The 22,275-nt window shown below is 40.9% G+C and overlaps 1 protein-coding gene across 2 annotated transcripts in view; it reads right to left on the bottom strand.

Moving 5' to 3' along the window:
• The window catches only part of LOC127979206 (SH3 and cysteine-rich domain-containing protein 2-like), a 73,263-nt gene that overhangs the window by 28,731 nt on the left and 22,257 nt on the right, over positions 1 to 22,275 (bottom strand). For both annotated transcript variants that reach the window (XM_052584524.1, XM_052584525.1), the window contains 3 exons: positions 7,577 to 7,623; positions 6,326 to 6,405; positions 6,128 to 6,179 (listed from right to left, as the gene is read on the bottom strand). In XM_052584524.1, the coding sequence (XP_052440484.1) occupies positions 6,128 to 6,179; positions 6,326 to 6,405; positions 7,577 to 7,623 (179 nt within the window). The remainder of the gene's footprint in view (positions 1 to 6,127; positions 6,180 to 6,325; positions 6,406 to 7,576; positions 7,624 to 22,275) is intronic.

Below are 22,275 nucleotides of genomic sequence, written 5' to 3'. Positions count from 1 at the left end.
CAGATAAGGATCCATGAGCGGATGAGGCTGAAAATGGTAACTTTATTAAAAGGAACGTCTTAACGTCCAAAAAAACTCGGTAAAAAACGCAGTCTTAACTTCCAACTGCACAGCGGGCACGTCGTGCGCTCAGCCTCCAAGAGCGCCAGGAGAGGAGGAGCAACAAATCCAAAATGGTAAGCAGGAGAATGGTCGAACAGACAAGAGGTCAAGCGAGGTGCAGACAGGGCTGAGAACGGCGGGCAGTACCAGGGTCAAAAACAGTCCAGGTCGATAACCAGAAGAGCAGTCCGAAATTCTCTCAGGGCAAAGCACACATTACACCAACCGGGCAGACAAACCAAAGAGCAAACTGACCAGAACGGAGGAACAGGAGAGAACCGAAGCCAAACACCAAAACATCACAGAACACACTGACGAGGAGTGAAAATCAAGCAAAATAAATATGGTGAGTAAAGACATAGAGAGAACAGGTGCATCAGAAAAGCCGCAGCCTAGATTGCTGAGCGAGATCAGCTGGCGCTAGAGCGAAGAGAAGAAAAACCAGAGAAAATATATTAAAAGTCAGAAAGAGAGAAAAAATGGAAACAAAACGAATACAAGTGTAGAAAAATGAGTAGAAACAAAAAAAAAATATATAAAAAATATTCCAGCATAAGGCATTTTCATTGAACAAGAATTAATGATTTTTCCAGGGTTATTTTCCTCATCACTGTTGTTGTAATGTCTGGGAATCCAGAATGCGCATCCATCAACACAAACATATATTGGATGAACCCTGTTTGTTTTACGTGCTATTTATAGCAAACCATATTACAGATGCTTTGTCAGATTTAAATTGAACCGCGGTCCGAGCGCATTTTTTTGTTTTTACCCATAATATATATCTCAACCGATGTATGCATGAATTATATATTTTATTTTAAAACAAACCAACATGTTTCTTTACCTTTTAAGGAATTACAAATCCTTTAGTCAGTGGTATATAAGCTATGTTCATTGTTAATGTCCCAGAGAAAAGCATACAGCTAGCACAAAGACAACAAGTTTCTCTCCAATGCCTAATGCAACTTGTATCCGGTCCTATGATTCAACCATAACCGAGACGAAGCTTAATTTCAGATCAACAATGACTAAATGTAAATCTAGTCCTAGAGAAATGCTCATATAAGGACTTCCGTTCTCGTCTACATCATTGGATCAATGATCGGAAAAAAAAACTGCGGAAACTTGTACCAACCCGGAAGTAAGTTTTTCGGCACAGAAATTCTCAGTCATTCTTCTAAATTATATATTTTTTTAAACTTTGGCCATGTTTAGCATGATAATCCATCTCTTTAACACTGTGAACAACTCTGAATACACGAACACAATTGCTTTAGTTTATGAATATATTTACCAAAGTAAAAATCCTATGCCATAATTTATTTGAAATACATTATTTCATACTAAGTGACTTCAAATTTATTAACATTTATTGACAAATCAATGAAGACTTACAGATATAAAATTGTAATTAAATAATACAAGCTTTATTGGAGTATTACTTTATTGCACAATGCACATTTCTTAATATTATGCCTAAAATGTGTTTTAACATTACTTTTATAATATCTGTAAAATATCAGTGTTTAAATGCAAGATGTTTAAAGTGTACCTGAAGTATACTTGCAATAGTTCCACTTCAGCACAATCAGAATAATTGGTATTCACTGCAAGAACTTCGGACGACTCACCTGACCAGGGGAGGCTGATAGCCCAGGATGCATTGGAATGGGGTGAGGTTGGTAGATGTCTGTCAGAGGGAGTTTTGGGCATATTCTGCCCAGATTAAGTAATGGTTCCAGAGGTTCTGATTGTGATGGCAAAATGTTTTGAGGAAGCGATTGATGTCTTGGATCTTATGTTCTGTTTGACCATTTTTTTGTGGGTGGTAACCAGAAGTGAGGCTTACTGTTACATTGAGAAGGGCGAAGAATGACCAACATACACTGGTGATAAACTGGGCCCCTCTGTCCGACATGATATCCTCTGGAATGTCAAAGTTACGAAATACATGTTCAAACAGGAGTTCGACTGTTTCAAAGGCAGTGGGCCTGGCTTTCAGGGGGATTAGTCTACATGCTTTAGAAAATCTGTCTATGGCTACAAGAATGCAGGTGTTACCGTCCGAGACTGGGAGATCGGTGACGAAATCCACTCCAATGTCCAAGGGCAATGGGAAGTCAGTAATGGGAGTAGTTTTCCGGTAGGTAGTTGCCGAGGTACCTTGGTCATGGCAAAAAGAGAACACCCCTGGATAGACTCTTTGATATGGTCTGCATGGTAAATGGTCTGCATTTATATAGCGCTTTCAACGGACCACATGGCCATCCAAAGCGCTTTACGTTGCCTCACATTCACCAATTCACTCACTCATTCATACACTGACTGCAGTGTCAGTCATTCAAGGCACAATCCAGCTCATTGTGGGCAGCTAGGGTTAGGTGTCTTGCTCAAGGACACCTCGACACTTGGTCAGGTGGAGCCGGGGATTGAACCGCCAACCTTCCGGTTTGTAGATCCTACATGAAACACTGAGCCACTCAGAGTGGTGAGTGGTGAGTGTCTTACTGATTCCGGGGATGACCTGTTCCCACAGATGAGTGAGTATCGGAGATGAAGGACGTATGATGATCTTCGGGCACATAGATCTTGCCAGCTGGACAAGTGGGTGGAATGGGCCGGTGTCGTGATTGCTTGAGGAGCAGTTCATCTAAACCCCACTGGATGGGGTTGATGAATTGTTAAGTGGGCAAGATGGTCTCTGGCTCTTCTGGGGCTTCCTCAAGGATGTGGAGGCGTGATAAGGTATCGGCTCTCGTGTTCTGGGATCCGGGGCGGTAGGATATTTGAAAGAGAACAGGGCCCACCGGGCCTGGTGAGGATTGAGCCTTTTAGCTTCTTTTAGGTACTGGAGATTTTTATGGTCTGTAAGCACGAGAAATGGTTGTCTGGCTCACTCCAACCAGTGTCTCCATTCCTCCAGAGCAAGTTTCACAGCAAGGAGTTATGGATTGCCAATATCACAATTTCTCTCGGCTGGGGATATTTTTCTAGAAAAGAAGGCACATGGCATGGCTTTGGATGCGCTCTCGGAGTACTGGGACAGGATGGCTCCCACACCTGTTGTAGAGGCGTCTACCTCCACAATAAATGTATTCTCTTAATCTGGAGGCTGAAGCAAGGGGGGCTCTTGTGAAGGCAGTCTTTAATTTCTGGAAAGCCTGCTCAGCTTCTGGGGTCCATTGCAGTGTTTTCAGCTTCCCCTTGAGGAGAGATGCAAGTGGTGTGGTTATCATGCTGTACCTGTCGATGAAGTGGCGATAAAAGTTTGCAAGCCCAGGAACCTCTTTTACAGGAAGATCTTTTATTAACTTGGGAGTAGGCCAAGATGTGATCATTTGTGTCTTTCAGTTATCCATTTTAACCCCTTTCGCGCTGATGTGGTAGCCCAGGAATTCTATAGAGGTCTGGTGGAAGACACATTTCTCAGCCTTTACAAAAAGAGAGAACTCTCGGAGTCAATGGAGCACTTGGGAAACGTGATGCTAGTGTTCAATTTCATTGCGAGATAAAATGAGTATGTCATCAATGTAGACGAGGGCAAAACAGTTCAAGAACTCTTGGAGGATCTCATCCATGAAACTCTGGAACACTGAGCGGGCATTTACTAGACCATACGGCATTACAAGGTATTCGTAGTGCCATGCGGGTGTAATGAAAGCCTTTTTCCACTCGTATCCCTTCTGAATTTTGACCAGGTTGTATGTGCTTCTCAGATCCAATTTTTTTTAAAAAGGGCAGCACAGAGTTGTTTACAGGGAGGATGGGATCAAGGGAAGTGGATAACTAAACTTCACCGTTATCATGTTTAGGGCTCTATAGTCAATACAGGATGTAAGCCTCCATCCTTCTTGGGGACGAAGAAGAAACTGGTGGCAGCCGTTGAGGTGGAAGGTCTAATGTACCCCTGTCTCAAAGCCTCTTCAACATTCTCTCGCATGGCGTTTTGATCAGAGATGGACAAGGAGTAGATTCGACCCTTGGGAATGGTTTCTCCAGGAATCAGGTCTATGGCACAATTCCAGTGTCGATGTGGCGGTAGCTTGGAGACTGCAATTGGAACGAAGATGTCTGCAAAAGAGGCATAACATGAAGAGACATTGACAGACAAGTTTTCCTTGGGACTCTCAATAGATGTAGAATTCACTGACATTGATCATTAGCGGATTGTACGGGATACAAGTGATTAGTGGCTTGGCAGTTGCAGCCCCAGTTCAGAGTTTTCCCCTTTGCCCAATCTATTGTGGGTTGATGTCGGATTAGCCAAGGGCATCTTAGAATTAAATCAGCTTGGCTATTTGTGAGAACAAATGGAGCAAATGATACATGATGGGTATTTTCTACACAGAAGGTGATGGGTGCTATTTGTGATGTCACATACCTTTTGTTGATCATCTCGCCAGTCACTGCATAGATAGAGTACGGTTTCGTGGTTCGGGTCCTTCGGAGGTTCTGTGCCTTGGTGAGTTTTCCTGAAATAAAGTTGCCAGCCGATCCGGGGTCAACAATGGCGGTGGCTGCAACATGGAGGACAGGATGACAGGATAACAGGATAACGATAACAGGACTGGGATCTCAAGTGAACTCGGAGGGCTTGTTGCATGAATTTCTCTAACCCCAGATTATCATCATAGATGGCGGGCAGCAGTCAAAGTACGGGATTTAATCCTCTTCGGTATACCGTCAGAAGTGCTTTCTCGTTCCATCCACTCGCTGCGGTCAGAGTCCGGAATTCAAGGGAGTATGTTTGGGGTTTTGTTCCGGTGTTTGCGGAAGTGCCATCTTCAGGTTGTGCTGAATTCATGTCGGTGTTAGTCAAGCCTTCTGTCAGGATAGTCATTGGAGGCAGAGGTAAGTGAATTCAACACAACATTTATTTTTCACAAGATTAAGTGCACGGTGAGTAGAAGGTGATTTCAGGTGCGGATACTGTGCAGATAACTCAGTGAGGGGCTGAATGCAGGTGAGTGCATCCATAGAAAAGATGCCACACAATCACAGTTCACTAATGCTTGTCCCTTTTATTTTACAGGAGAGGCAACTGTCCAACGAGCTTGAGGGGAACACAGGAGATACAGGAGATTGTAAGGGAATCAGGTAACAGGTATACGTTACGTCTTGGAAACCACGGGATGCGAAGCAAGCAGGGGATGGAAACATGAGGTCTATTCCTGTTGGAGGCTTGATGGTGAACTGGGGCTGAGGTGTTTTATAGTGCCTTGATGAGATCGCTGATGATGACCAGGTGAGAGTGATTAATACTCAGTGGAGCATGATCGTTGTGGATTGGCTTGGACTGGGCTTGCCTGGTCCCTGACAATAATTCAATATATATTTAGCTTGGCCCAATTATTATTTCCACACAAAGTACATTAAAGAACAAAATTAAATCCAGTTTATTAAACCAAATGTACAACCACAATGTATTTTTAAGAACATAAATTTGTAAATGTATTTGTCGTATACTTAGCACTAAATAAATGTATTTCAAATACATTTTAGTAAAAAAAAAAACATTTCATGAAGGTAGAGTTGATCTACCCCTCCTTCTCATAATCCCTCTCCTCCTCAGAATTCCACAAAAGGAAGATTCTTCCAGGCCAGGGTGGCGAATCTTGTGGCATTTACCATGATTGATTAAAAAAAAAAAAGCAAACAAAAACATGGGGAGAAGGGTCCCTCTTACTGTTTGTAGGTCCTGTCTTCTGTCACAATCTGTCTACTGTGTAGGAGCGTGGAGAAAAGGATCGAAAAGTTTTAAATAAACAGAACCAGGGTAAATGCACACATAGGACATGGAGATTACATTTAAGACTGGACTCAGGACTCAGGAAAACACAGGGCTTAAATACAGGAACTAAACGAGGGAATTGCAGAGAAACACACTGGAATAAATAAAATTAACATGGGAGAAACTGGGTCACAGGGAACACATAGGGAGCAAAACATAAGAAACAGAACACAGGGGCAGTCCAAGGGTGTGACACTGAGGAAATAGGGCTCTTTGAAGATAAATACCCACCTTCCACCATTCTTCATTAGAGTCATCAATCACCATAACTCTGTCACCAGGTCTGAGATTAAAACAGAGAGAAAAGCCAAATGTGATGTTTCCAAATCATATGTGTGCTGGATATATGAATGTGTTAATAATACACTTAAACACACAAACATATACCCCCCCCCCCCCCCGTCTCACACACACAAACTGTTTACTTACTGTAATTCTAAGTCATTCTGCTCTTGAGGGAAGAACTTGTAAAGTGCCACGTAAGTGTGAATGGGGTGAACTTTAGGAATCTTAAGTGAAAACAAAAATCAATATCTAATCAGTAGTTTATTGCTTTATATTGCCAGCTGTGGTATATTATTGTTCTACTAACATTTGACAAAATAACCACGGCATTTCAACAAAAATGTTTTTGTTTGTCTTTTTATTAAAAACACAGTGATCAAAATTAGAGATCCCTAACCACTTTTGCATGAAAGAAGTTTACAACTAAAATTTTGGTGGCTTACAACTGTCAAAAATTTGTAGAAATTGTGGAGGGGCCCTTGCTTTGAATGACTTCAGCACATCTGTTGCAGCAAGATATCACTAGATTCTCACACTGTACGGCTGTGATCTTTGTTCTCTCTTCTTCAAGTCTCTTCCACAATTTGGTGACTGTAGTGGGATTCTCAGCAATTACTTTTTTTTTCATCAAGATTTTTCAATCGGGTTAAGATCATGACTCTGGACTGGCCATTTCATTATTTAAATGTTTTCAGCTTCAATGAACTGCTTTATCCTGCTATGTATCTGTATAAGAGGCCCAACTGCTGCTGCAGGAAAATATCCCCCAAACCATTCTTTCTCCACCTTACACCGACTTACTTATGCACTCGAGGTTCAGTCTTTCATCGGTTTGATGCATAACAAAATGTTTTCTATTGGACCCAAATAAATTAAACTTGACAAACTTCTCTTTAAACAGTCCAACTTCTCTTAAATTACTTGAGACATATCCTTAGACTGTTCAGCACTGAACTGGAGAGCATCTCCAGCCCTAGTGTTGAAATGATTCCTCATCAGTTTCTCAATGACCAGCCTTTTTTGGAGGGGGGGGGGACTTGAATGAATTAGGGTCAATGTAAACCTGCAATATTCTAGAAATCACAGATTTGGAATAACCAGCCCATCTTGCTATGGCTTAAAGGGTCACCCCTTTGGCCTTCATCAAGACAGCCTGCTGTGTGCTTGTGACCAGGTGCCAGATTTATTATTATTACTTTTTTATACCGCACTTCAGAATACAGTTATTTTATGTAATATGCTTAAAAAAACTACCATTCTACCCATTAGGACAAGTTCAAATAGGACTTAGCACTTACTTAACTTTTTGGAAATTGTGGGTTCTTCTGTAATTTTGATCTCTGCAAACAAAAACTACTAAAAAACCATCACAAATATACATAAATGTCACTATACCTGGGAGATCTCATCCAGTTCAGAGTTGATATTCTCAGTTGAGACATCTGTAATTTAAAAATAGTGGCAGGAAGTATAACTATCTTGTGATCAAGCAATGCTGGACATTAAGTTGTCAGTTCAACAATGCCTAATCTGTTTATCTAAAACATTAAGAATCTGTCAGGGTTGATCTCAAAAAATATTACAATTATTTGTATTGTTCAGAGGCAGTGGTTCTCATTTGGGGAGTTGCAACCCAAAATTTTGTGTAATGTTCATTAACAGCAGGGAAAAAGAAAAAAAAAAACAACAACAATCAAATGTCAGTAAAATAATGTGGTGAAGTGACCCATATTTGAAATTTGTGCACTGCATTTAACATATCCAAGTACACACACACACATTAGTAAACACATCCAGAGCAGTAAGCAGCCATATTGCTGCAGTTGGGGGTTTGGTGCCTTGCTCAAGGGTATCACCTCAGTCATGGTATTGAGGGTGGAAGAGAGTGCTGGTTATTCATTCCCCCCACTGATAATTCCTGTCGGACCTGAGACTTGAACCTGCAACCTTTGGGTTGAAGTCTCTAACCACTAGGCCATGACTGCCCCTAAACCATACAACTAGCCATATAATTCTGTAAGCTTATCAACTTTTAACTGCGAGGAGAAATGTTAATCCAAATTATTTCCAAATGTTTTTTCATGTAATTTCATCTATCTTTAGGCAAATTGTGCAGATACCAAGGACAGATTAGGAGCATTTGCACCAGGGAAATTTTCATTGTTCCTAGAACTTTTGTCGGAAATATCCGCTTTTTGGCATGTCCCTTCAGGCACTAGGAATGGTTTTAGTTCTAGGAACTCCATTTTGGAGACTTTGGAGACTCAGACTTGCACTCTCAGACACTTGCACTTCCGCTAGCGACGTCACTTGCAGTCTTTATTTGTTTTGTTTTGTTCTATTTATTGATAACTTTTTTTTTAAATCGCTCAACATTTTACAAAAGTAGTCAGGTGGTGACGTCACTTGCAATAAACACAAATCGTGCATGTTGGCAATGGAGACCAGACTTCAAATTAAACTGTATATTTAATTTGATATTTTAATAGCATCTTAATACATTATGCCATATTAAGTGTAATGTTTTTTCTACTGGAGGAAAACACTTAGCGAGAGACTTCATATTCTGGTGTTCTGACCACGGATTTGCCGGTCTTGTGTTTTTCTTGCAGGATCCTGTATGTTTGGGGGTACTAAATTAGTTTTAATCGTTTAATCTCCACCACAGCGTCTTGTCTCCATTGGCAACATGCACGATTTGTGTTGATTGCAAGTGACATCACAGGTAGCAGAGAGTGCAAGCAGCGATTGCAAATGACATTGTAATTTAGTTTCTTTTTTCTTGTCTTAGCCACCTGGCTACTGTTGAGAATGTTGAGAAATTCAAACAAAAAGTAATAAAAAATTCAACAAAATAAAAAATAAAGACTGCAAGTGTTGTCACTAGCGGAAGTGCAAGTGTCTAAGAGTGCAAGTCTGAGAATGCAAGTCTGGAGAGTGCAAGTGCAAGTGCAAGACCCTCTTGGAGAAACTAAATTAGCTCCTACTTATTTTAAATACATATGTCCAGAAGCTGACAAATGTTTTTGTAAGATGAGGGCGATTAGGAAGTTTCAGAAATGTTTGCTTAGACATGACATGAAATCTGCACCTATATCGATCTTGAACTTAATTTTGATATTATCACGGGTGACGGGTCGGATCTGGTGCTGAACTTTGCGGGTACGGGAGGGGGCGGGTCTCCAAAAATGGACCCGTGCACGACTCTTATATGGGTTCAGCCTGTTTGCCAATCGCATACAAGTTTTGTTGCAATCCTGAAAAATGCAAAACACTGCCTTCAAGCCAGCCAACTTATGGGTGCATAAAACGTGGACTTTTCTTCCATCCTCCTTCACAGATCAGAGAAGTGTGCGGAGAACTTTTATTTCTGACACTATGTCATGATACAGGGAGCACACAACTTATGGAACTCAGTATTGCCTTCAGCAGCACCCTGCATGCATCCCCATTGCCCAGCAGCCCTCGACCCAAGCACAGAACAACCAATCACAATAAACTGTTCACATTTAACTAGAGCCCCAGATACAGATCCCCTGTAAATACCTTGTCCCAGAGGACCACCAGGACAAGACCACAGGAAACAGATGATTCTTCTGCACAATCTGACTTTGCTGCAGCCTGGAATTGAACTACTGGTTTCGTCTGGTCAGAGGAGAACTGGCCACAACTGAGCCTGGTTTCTCCCAAGGTTTTTTTTCTCCATTCTGTCATCGATGGAGTTTCGGTTCCTTGCCGCTGTCGCCTCTGGCTTGCTTAGGTGGGGTCACTTCATCTACAGTGATATCATTGATTGATTGCAAATAAATGCACAGACACTATTTAAACTGAACAGAGATGACATACCTGAATTCAATGATGAACTGCCTTAACTATGATTTTGCATTATTGAGACACAGTTTTCCAAATTAATGTTGTTCAGTGCTTTGACGCAATGTATTTTGTTTAAAGCGCTATATAAATAAAGGTGATTGATTGATTGATTGATTGATTGATTGATTGATTGATTTAACCAAAGGGTTAAAGCTAAACTCAGGAAAGTGGATCTCATGGGCAAGATCTGAGGATCCGTCGAAGACCATAAAACTATGCAAATTTAAATAAAATAAAACACAAATGTCATCAAATATTTGTTCACTTGCAACATAGATAAAAAAAATATATATAAAGTATGCTTTATGGGGTGATTTCTGGCTATCAAGATTAACATTATTTAAAATAAAAAAATAAAAAAATAAAAGGTTTATTTAAAAAAATTCATAAAAAAAAGATATAAGCTATTTTGAACATTTAAAAGAATAAATGGAGAAACAAGCTACTTTGTGAAAAAAGTACCACAGTGTCTGAAGGAAATAAAACTCAAAGCTATAGTAACTACTGTCACGGAACAGGTGTCTAAGATAAACTCACACACAAAGAAGATAAAGGTAAATAGTTTTTTAATAATCCACGAGTGTAATCTGAATGTAGTGGCCCATGTGGTAAACAGTGATTATGCCCCGAATAGTTCTAACCAAATGTGGGCTACCATTGACAAAAACATGGCATTATCGACAAAGGCTAATCAGGGTGTAAACCAAATATGGCCCAGGTACATTAAAGCTTATGCGGGCCAGTTCTGGCCAAGATATGGCACAGTGAGCACTGGCTAATGTAACTGTGGGCCTAAAGTGGCCCACATATGATGCCACAAATCTGGCCCACTTATCCTCAAACATATCTGGGCCAGTCTTCCCATTCAGACTCTACCAAGACAGCAACATAGTGTTGGCCCAGATCCAGCTCACATCTGGCCCACATGAAATCCATGGGTAGCTGTCTGGGTAGAGTCTGAGTAAGAACCATTTAAGTAAAAAATTTGTAAAGAACAGATTTAAAGTATTTTAATGTGTATTTGAATATTTATCTGTGATATTTTAATTGCTGCTTGTGCAACACTTGGGTTGGATGATTTTATCAACATTTAGGAAGGATTTTGTTGTGCAGGGTTAGAATAAAAATCAACTGCGGTCCACATTAGGGCCTGTTTTGGTTTATTTGATTGGCTTACATGCAGGAATGCTAATGCTTGCTTGAGGACAAAACCTGACAAACAGGACCGGACAACCCATTTATTTATTTATTGCCATGGCTGACATGCTGCGTTCCTATGGTTTGCTTGTGGTTGAAATCTGGCAAACAGGAGCGTAATAAATGTGGCCCAGATTTGGGCCAGTTCTGCTTTATTTGGTTTATTCATGGCTTACTTTTCACCTTCCTTTAGCTTGCTTGTTGCTCAAATCTGGCAAACGGGAGCAGACCACAATGCCATCATTCTTTACAATATGTGGGCCAGAGCAAGGCGTTGGATCTGGGCCAGAATTAAAATCAATGTGGCCAGATTTTTGCCAGTTCTGCTTCATTTGATATATTCATTTGATCAATTCATTCTGGAAATTTGCTATCTGTGTTTTCTAAGAGAGCTATAACACTGTCTCTGTCCTATTCTTCTAAGCTTGGGTCAAATTTTAATCAACGTTTTGATCAGGGACAACTAAACAGACTACAACTAAAGATAGGTCTGGAGGATCACCTAATGAGGACACATGTGAACACAATCAAACATGTGAAACAACTGGTTGACAGAACACATGAGGTGTTCATGTGTGACAGTTGTACCCCCCCCCCCAACCACCCACCCCATAAGGCATGACAAAAACAAAGGGAGGGACAGAGGAGGACCAAAAAAGAAAGACAAAAGAAGGGATCACACTCTGTCCCTTAAGCTCCGCCCTTCACCATGCTTCTGACAAATGTGGGTGTGTGAGAGACCAGGGGCACATAATAAGGCAGGTCTGGCAGTGTGTGATGAGGCACACCCAAAGCACCACTGTAAAAATGCTGAGCATTCATCTCCCCAAGAGACCGGTCTCTTCCCCGTGCATGCACGCTGCTGTTCTCATGGGTCCAGGAAGGGTGCATAGAGGGACACCCATGCTAACAGAGCCTTGAGCTGCTTGAACTGAAAACCTCACCCGTTACATGGTCGTCTAGCCAGGATGTCAGGCCGTTTTGTCCCTTTGATTACCGTGAGTCAAGAGAAGGATGAAATATTGATACTGATCAAATATTGTGGGAAATTACAAAGTGTGGCAAAGTTACTTTCAAAATCAAAGGTAGAGTTTATTTTACATAGGACAACCCAATAATATTATTTCAAATTAGGGAGGCCACTTATTGGCCCTCGTGCTGAGGGAATGTGAGTCTTAGAACGGATGTGGGCTGGTGACAGGGGATGGCAAAGGGCTGGCAGGAAGGTAAGCAGAGTGTATAGGACAGTATAGCATAGGACTGACTCCCAGGAAGAGGACGACAGACAGAGTCTCAAGAAGAAGATGATGGACTTGTTACACACTCACCTTTAGGGGAAGTTGTGGCCTAATGGTTAGAGATTTGGACTTGTAATCCAAAGGTTATGAGTTTGAGTCTTGGGCTGGCAGGAATTGTAGGTTGGGGGAGTAAATGTAGAGTGCTCTCTCCACCCTCAATACCATGTCTGAGGTGCCCTTGAGCAAGGCACCAAACCCTCAACTGCTCCCCATGTGCTGCAGCAAAAAAAAAAAAAGGCTGCTCACAGCTCTGGTTGTGTGTTTGCTGTGTGTGCACTTTGGATGGGTTAAATGCAGAGCATGAATTCCTAATATGTGTCACCATACTTGGCTGAATGTCAGGTCACTTAGGCATACAGTACATCAGTGAAATAAAACAACAGTGTTAATTAACAACATATTTAAAAGTTTTTACACAAATATGTATAAAACAAAACCGAAAGTCAGTTTGTAAAGAGTACTTAAATATAAATTAGATAAAAATTGGATAGATATAAATTGGATAAATTAGAACTGCCTCGGATCAAACAGATGGATAAACATTAATTGGAGGCCTCGTTAAGTTTGGCATAGTAAAGCACTAAAGAAAACAATATGTGTGGAACTACTGTGTGTACTGTGAACTATGTGTTGGCAGTTTTGCAATGTTTTGGTTTTGGTGAACATTACATTACTATGATTAAGACACTTTACCACTCACCTGAGACATCAGTCTTAACTAGTAATATTATCTCTCATGTTTTTTAATGTTTTTCTTCCAACATTTTGGAATATATAAAGGAATAACAATATATTTTCTCCTCTTTTTTTCTTTTTCAGATTGTAAATTATTGATAATATGTCTCTTGTTCCCCCTTCCATGTTTGTTTGTTTGAATGGATGTTATTTTGTTAATCTATTGGGAAATTTTATTTTTATGGCTTTGGCATGTAGGCTATTTGGGCAGAGGATGAGTGCCTCTCATTTTGCCAATATAAATCTGTAAAATCCTGTCAAAAACTTTAGGATTATCCGTAAATGCATGAAAGTGTCCTTTGAAATCAAGGAAAGACAAGACCTCTGCTCGTAGAGCAATAGTAAAGTGAGAAGATAAGTCCCCCAACAAAAGTCCATCGGTGATTCACATTCCAAGTTGTTCTTAATCCTTGTACACCAAATCCAACTGGATCCATAAGTGGTGTCAGTAAAGTTCATTAATAGGAATCCATTTGATCTCTGAGTTGAATGAATTACCCAGAAATCAGTTGACAAAATGTATCAAGAAGTCCTTTTCTATTGATACAAAAGATACGATAACATTAACAACTAATCTAACAGCAAACACAAATGCTTCAGGTGTTTTTGATTGGGGTAAGAGTTTCCATGCTTCAACTACGCTCCATAAGAGGGTGCTAAAGTCAGGTATGTACTAAAATGAGATAGATTTGTTTGGGCAGAGGAAAGTATGAATTCCCTGCTGCATCACCACAAGTCAAGTCCTGATTGAGAAACTTTTGGTTTCCTGCTCAATTTAAGTAAACTGTTTGTATTATCTATACCAGGGTGCCCAAACTGACTGAACTGCTGTGAAGATGGAACTGAAGATGAACATCGAGCCGTAGCCAGTTAATGAACGAAAGATTGACTCTTTCACGAGTCAAGAACCGGTTGCATTGGTTTTCGGATCACCAGAAGTTCTTTCGGACAGTTCGATTCAATACACCGGTTGAAGGAAATGGTTCACCGGTTCTTTTGCGCTCGACGTAATGGTGTCATTGGTGATGATTGCCCTTGATTCAAACCTTTGGTTTACCTGCGCTCATAAAATTAGCCCAGAATCAGTTCAGAATTAATCACCAAAATAATCAGTTCGGTTCAGACGCTCTGTGTGTCAGTCTGCTTCACGCTGAATCACACATGCACAGTTTCATCAGCTCCTCGGTTCTCGAATCGGACGCGTCTGACAGAAACGGTTATTGACTCGAGAACGAGTCAGTCTTTTGTTCGGTTTTTCTTGCTCGGCTCGGTGTTCATCTTCAGTTCTCTCTTCACAGCAGTTCAGTCAGTGTACTTTTTGAGTTAATGAATTACTCTGGGATATTGGTTTGTTTGAACTCAGAGGGAGTGTCAGCCACATTAAAAAAGTTAAAAGGTTAAGTCATTTGTGGATTGATGCTGGAAACGAGAACCGTTTAAAACGATTCAGTGCGATTTGGTGAACTGGTTCAAAAAGATCCGGTTACATCAAATGATTCGTTTGCAAACCGGATATCACAAACTGCTTTGTTTTGAACTCTCTCACAACAGACATGGAAGAGAAGACAATGCTGAATAAAGTCGTCGCTTTTGCTATTTTTGGATCAAAATGTATTTTTGATGATTGAAGATATTCTAACTGACCCTCTGATGTCACATGAACTACTTTGATGATGTTTTTCTTACCTTTCTGGACATGGACAATACTGTACCTTCCATGGACCATACACACAGCTTCAATGGAGGGACTGAGAGCTGTCGGACTAAATCTAAAATATCTTAAACTCTGTTCCGAGGATGAACGGAGGACTCACTGGTTTGGAACGACATGAGGGTGCGTTATTAATGACATAATTTGATTTTTCGATGAACTAACCCTTTAAGGTCTGCATTTAAAATCACACCAGAGGAGTTAAACTGGTATTAGGACTTTGCTTTCTGCAGACTAGTCAATATCTTCCACACTGACTAAATCAATCCTTTCTTTTTTAACCTTGCCTTGTAAACAGAGTACAAAACGCCCTGTCCACACTATTGCTATAAAAATAGAAGCACACAATTCCCTAGAATATCATTATTTGCCTAAACAAATAAATATTCCCCCACTGTGAATTAAAAAAATGTATGCTAACAAATTTTTAATATAAGCACATTTTCCAAACATTCTCTTTTGGTTATGAAAAAACATTAAAGTAGAATTTTTTTAGGGAAGTGTTTTAATTATTTTTTTCATTGAGAACTACATTTTCTAGGAATTCCAATAAATTCCAAGAATATAAACATTTCATTTATGTTAATAGAACATCATTTAAGGTTTAGCATGATATTCCCAAAACATTATTTTTTAACATTTGAACACCTACTTTTTACAAGTAGAATAACTGAAGGAAAGATAAACAACAACAAAAGCTCCAACTGACTTAAATGAAATGAACTGAAATACAAGCCATTAAATCTCTCAAGATCTCAGCAAAGGATAATTAAACAGCTCCACAAACAGCATTACACACTGTGAGTGTTTAATTGGCACTACGGTTAGTACCTTAATACTATCATACCTATCATGCCTCACGATAGGTTTTCATAATATCCAGGGCTTAATTTGTACCTCATATGGTGGACGCCCTTCCTCCTGGCAAATTTTCACATCATAGTTCAGACACGGGTCTTGTCTGTTTTAGGCTTCTCCTTATTTTTATATTTTATACATACATATATCCATGATGGAAAAATAATAATAATTGCCGCCCTGATGGAAACAACACGAGACCATGCTACCACGACTGTGAAGAGCGACTCTATGGTGTTTAGTGTCCCGCAGCAGCAGTGCGTGCCGTCAGCAGTTAGCACCGGCCAAAGTAATGGTCATAAATGTGACAGGGGGAAATAGTACGGAGATATTTGAATTATTTATTAATAAACTAGTGTTTTCTGATTCTGTGTCGCAAGGATGAATTGCCGATTCTGACACGCCATCTCCATTAGACGCGCCTTTAAAGTGCATCTTTAATAAGTTTAAAGTTTAGACTTTAGATGTACTCAGTGAATCAGACCAATTTACAATGACATTAATTTCAAGTGAAAAAAGAAAAAAGTGAAAGTGACATTAAGCTCTGCTTTCTGCCTATCACCCTGTTTTTGGATATAGTTTTTGGATTATTAAACTGCACTTGGATCTTCTATGTTTTCACAGAGTGATTCCATGACAGAATAATGCAGCCACACTACAGATCCAGCAGCATGAGAGACAGAAGACTGCTCCCTGTAAACATGCAAGACGGACAAGTCCTTCTTCAGAGTCTGGCTGCTCTTCACCTGCAGGGAATGGAGGTGCAGGACTTCAACCAGTAGGTTTGAATGAGGAAAAAGAGGCTGGATTGTCAGGGGCTGGATATTAAGGACATCTTTAAACTCTCTCTGGATGAACCCCTTCCTCTATGAGAGATGGATCAGTTACCAGCACGCACCACCCAAACTGCCCCCTGGCTGTCCGATGTTCTCTGTGAACATTGTTCTAAACGCAAGTCTGCAGAGCGGAAATAGCATAAATCAAGAAACTCTACTGACCTCAGTGTGTATCAGTCTCTCCTCTCTTCCTTCTTTGCAAGTGTTTTCACTATGAAAACATCATACTGCCACAACAAAATTAACAAATGTTATGACTCTCGCACACTTTTCAAAACTTTCTCTTCTCTTCTTAGTCCACCCCCGCCTCCTCCTTCATCGACTCTTACAGCCGACAACTTTGCAGTTTTCTTCACAAATAAGACAAGAACCTTTACTTACTCACATTATCAACACCTCTCTTCACTCTGGTACATTTCCCTCAGCAATTAAGCAGGCTCTGGTAAGCCCACTGCTTAAGAAACCATCTCTAAATCCAGCACTTCTAGAAAACTACAGACCTATATCCCTTCTTCCATTCGTTGCAAAGACGCATGATCGAGTTGTGTTCAACCAGCTCTATGTTTCTTGTACAGAACAAACTCCTGGACCACAATCAATCTGGCTTCAAAAGCGGCCACTCAACTGAGACTGCCCTGCTCTCAGTTACTGATGCCCTGCACCTGGCAAGAGCAGCTTTCAAATCCTCTATACTCATCTTGCTGGATCTGTCTGCAGCTTTTGATACAGTTAATCACCAGATTCTACTGTGCACCCTCAGAAAGTTGGGCATCTCTGGAACTGCACTCCTGTGGTTTAAGTCCTACCTCTCAGATATAGATCCGTCAGGGTGTCTTGGAGGGTTGAAGTTTCTAAGTCACAACTTCTTGCTACTGGGGTTCCTCAAGGCTCAGTACTTGGACCACTTCTCTTCTCCATCTACATGACATCATTAGGATCTGTCATTCAGAAGCATGGCTTTTCCTATCACTGCTATGCTGATGACACTCAACTCTACTTCTCATTTCAACCAGATGATCCGATTGTAGCTGCTTGCATTGCAGCCTGTCTGTGACATTTCTAGCTGGATGAATGACCATCACCTTCAGATCAACCCTAATAAAACAGAACTGCTGGTGGTTCCAGCTAACCCATCATTTCATCACAACTACTATATACAACTGGGTTCATCAACCATAACTCCTTCCAGGACAGCCAGAAACCTAGGAGTTGTGAGGGATCATCAGACTGGACTATTGTAATGCTCTTCTGTAGGGCCTTCCTGCATGTACTATCAAGCTTCTACAACTGATCCAGAATGCAGCATTGAGGTTTGTTTTGAATGAGCCAAAAAAAAAAAGCTCACATTACTCCTCTCCTCATCAGGTTACACTGGCTACCAGTAGCCACTCGCATCAAATCAAGGTACTGATGCTTGCCTACAAGACAACCACTGGCACGGCACTTATATACCTAAACTCACAGTTTCAAACTTATGTGCCCTTGTGTCCTGCAAGGGAACGATGCCTTTTGGTGCCTTTCCAAAGAGGTTAAAATCGCTCTCACTTACCTTTCCTGTACTGTGCCCAGCTGGTGGGAAAGATTTCTCAATCTTAATTCGAACAACCAAGTCTTTACTTGTTTTTAAAAAAACATCTATAGGATCACCTTTTTCGCCAGCAATTGACCAACTAATACTAGCACTTACCTTTTATTGTCTATCGTATTATTTAAAAAAAAAAAAAAACATAGCTACATGGCACTCATATACTGTTGTTGTTCTCTTGTTGGTCTGATTGCTTCTATTGTTCTCATTTGTAAGTCACTTTGGATAAAAGCGTCTGCTAAATGATTAAATGTAAATGTAAATGTAGTTAAAATCCTTGGACTTCTGGAACTTCTCCGGGTACTTACAGGTTCATCAGGAGGAGAAGGTAATACACAAGAAAAACTCAGTTTTTTCCCCAACATAGAGAAGGAGAAGGACAGCATGGTCAACTCTGGTGGTCCCAAGTACAGTGCTCTTGAAGGACCCGACTTTTAGTTCCAAGTCTGGTGGTCCTGGAGGACCTAACTGTTGGTCCCAAGTCTGGTGGTCCTGGAGGACCCGACTCTGGTGGTCCCAAAACTTACTGAGCAGCCAGCTCTCTTTGTCTCTCCCATAATCCTTGCTTTGCCAGCTCCATCTATGAACCTTGTTTTTCCAGCTCCACCCCTGATCCTTGCTTTACTAGCTCCAACCAAGCTCCTTGCCCTACCGGCCACACCTAAGCTCTCTGTTTTGCTGGTCTTCACAACCCGCTCCAGTCCAAAGCCTTCAGAGTCAACTCCAGAGCTGCTCCAGTCCTGAAGCCCTCATAGTACACTCCAGAGCCTGCTCCAGTCCGGAAGCCCTCAGAGTCAATTCCAGAGCCTGCTACAGTCCGGGAGTCCCCAGAGTCCTCTACAGAACCTGTTCTAGTTCATGTGTCCCCACTCTTTAGCCTACTCAAGTTTATGAGTTGAGTCCTGAGCTTGTTCCAGTTCCTACTGAGGTGGTGGCTTGGATTCTGCTGCAGAACCTCCCGAGGTGGGTTCATTTCTGTCTCTCAGGCTCTGTCCTGGTGGTCTGCTGTTGATCCTGTTTGGCCAAAGCCTCGCTGGTTTGTTCTGCCAGCCCTGCCCTGGCCTCCTGCCCTGTCTGGTCTTTTGATCCACCTCTGTGTCCAGGCCCTCTTCCTGGCACGCCATCCCTCCCCTGATTCCTGTCCATTCTGCCTTCTGCCTTCTTCCTGGGCTTCTTTAACTTTGATTGAAGCATGTGCTTGCTTCAGGACGCACAGACGAGTAAAGTGAGCCGGTGCCCTTGTGAAGCTCAGGCAGTACAGATTTTGAGTGTCGTTTCCTTGCATGCTATCTGGCAAACCTCCACTCTTTACACAACAAAATGGACAAATTCCTTTTGCTGTCCTGGACAAATAAGGACTTCTCACAATCTACTGCTCTGTGTTTCACAGAAACCTGGCTGAATGACCACAGGTTAAATCTGCAGAGTTTCCAACTGTTCAGAGTGGACCGTGATGCAGAATCAACAGGGAAATCAATTGCACTTCTGCGGGACATGCTTTTATATCAACAAAAGGTGGTGTTCAGATGTTTCAGTATTAAAGAAGATGTGCTGTCCCAATCTAGGACTGCTTTTCATTAACTGTAATCCTTTATACTTGCTGCGGGAGTTTTGCTCATTTATTCTTGTGAGTGTTTACATTCCTCCACAAGTTCAGATTTACAGAAACTAGCTGATCAGATCACAGAGACAGAACAACAACACCCGGCCTCTGTTTTAATAATTCCTGGGGACTTTAATTATAATTATAGACTGATCTCAAATCTCCCTTTTCTGTACAAGATACTAGAAAAGGTAGTATCCTCACAATTATATTCCTTCTTAGAAAAAAATGGTATCTGTGAGGATTTCCAGTCAGGATTTAGACCGTATAATAGTACTGAGACTGCTCTCCTTAGAGTTACAAATGACATGCTTTTATCATCTGATCATGGTTGTATCTCTCTATTAGTGCTATGGGATCTTAGTGCTGCGTTTGACGCTATTGACCACAACATTCTTTTGCATAGACTAGAACACTTTGTTAACATTGTCAATGTACTTGCTACCTCATTAGAAGAATGGCATCTAAGCTAATATTAGTCTGTTTCTCTCTTATTCCGAGGTCACCGTAGCCACCAGATCCAGTCTGTATCCAGATCAGAGGGTCACTGCACTCACCCGGATCCATTACATATCCAGACCAGATGGTGGATCAGCACCTAGAAAGGACCTCTACATCCCTTAAAGACAGTGGAGACCAGGACAACTAGAGCCCCAGATACAGATGCCCTGTCTCAGATGACCACCAGGACAAGACCACAGGAAGCAGATGATTCTTCTGCACAATCTGACTTTGCTGCAGCCTGGAATTGAACTACTGGTTTCGTCTGGTCAGAGGAGAACTGCCCCCCCAACTGAGCCTGGTTTCTCCCAAGGTTTTTTTCTCCCTTCTGTCACCGATGGAGTTTCGGTTCCTTGCCGCTGTCGCCTCTGGCTTGCTTAGTTGGGGTCACTTCATCTACAGCGATATCGTTGACTTGATTGCAAATAAATGCACAGACACTATTTAAACTGAACTGAGATGATGACATCACTGAATTAAATGATGAACTGCCTTTAACTGTCATTTTGCATTATTGACACACTGTTTTCCTAATTAATGTTGTTCAGTTGCTTTGACGCAATCTTTTTTGTTTAAAGTGCTATATAAATAAAGGTGACTTGACTTGAATTTAATAAAGCAAATCTCTCCTGTCTTTTAATAAAGCAAATCTCGTGTCCCACCAGAGACCGTAATATATTTGATCACTGTTACATCACAAAAAAGCTTGCGTATCACTTTGTTCAACAGGCAACTCTCTGATCACTGTTTGGTATATCTTATACATACAGGCAGAAACTGAAATCAGCATAACCTTTATTGAGGATTGTCAAAAGATGGACTAATGAAGCAGAGCAGGAATTAAAAGATTGTTTTGACCTCACTGATTGGAGTGTTTTCAAAGCTGTGACTGAACTGGACCAGCTCACAGACTGTAACATCTTCTATCAGTTTCTGTGGAGATATGTGCATTCCTACCAGGACTCATCTAACTTAAAACATTGAAAAACCACGGTTCACTGCAAAACTCAGACAGCTCCATCAGGCCAAAGAACATGCTTACAGAAAGAGGAACAATGTCTTGTATAAAGCAAATTCACACTGGAAAACGAGATCAGAGTGGCAAAGAGGAATTATTCTGAAAAACTAAGGACTCAATTCACGTCAGCTAGGCTTTCAGCACTTTCATCCCAAACCTTTTCCTTGCCAAACTTACTCAGCTCTCTGAGCCCACCTCTGTCTGTCTTTGCATCATCAGCTTCCTGACAAACAGGTAGCAGCAAGTGAGGCTGGGAAAACTCACATTCAGCACATCTAAAGACTCCTCTGTCAAGCTCCTGAAGTTTGCAGACAACATCACACTCATCAGCCTCATGTGCACCTATGACTCCTCTGTGCACATCTTGGCTGGGAAGCACTGGTTACAAAATATTTTGGTAGCAAAGGAAAATCTCTGTTGTCTACTCCACTCATACATGCCTCTTACATGTGCACACAGTAATATACAAAATAATAAAAACAGCTCATTTTGGACTGAAAATTAAGTTAATATATACATTTTTGGTAGTACATACTATGTAATTATTATTGTATTACAATATCTAAGTACTAACCTTGAACCTACCTAAAACCTAACCATAAACCATTTAGCTACAAAATATTACTTATAAGTAATTTCTTAGGTTAGTACACTGTAAATACATGTACATGTAAGTGCATTTACTGTAAAATAAAGTGCAACCAATTCCTTTATAGCACTGCTGTATAAAAGAAATACCATTCTTGATAAAGCACTTAATACTGAGTCATCCGTTAAAGTTCAGTTTATTAACTGTTACTGGGCACTCTGTGGGCACCCTACGTTTACTTCACTATATTACAATTAAATCCTAATCTAATCATGACAAACTATATATTG

The sequence above is a fragment of the Carassius gibelio genome, chromosome B19 (genome assembly GCF_023724105.1).
Source record: "Carassius gibelio isolate Cgi1373 ecotype wild population from Czech Republic chromosome B19, carGib1.2-hapl.c, whole genome shotgun sequence".
Lineage (NCBI taxonomy): Eukaryota > Metazoa > Chordata > Actinopteri > Cypriniformes > Cyprinidae > Carassius > Carassius gibelio.
This window is presented reverse-complemented; position numbering and strand designations above follow the sequence as displayed.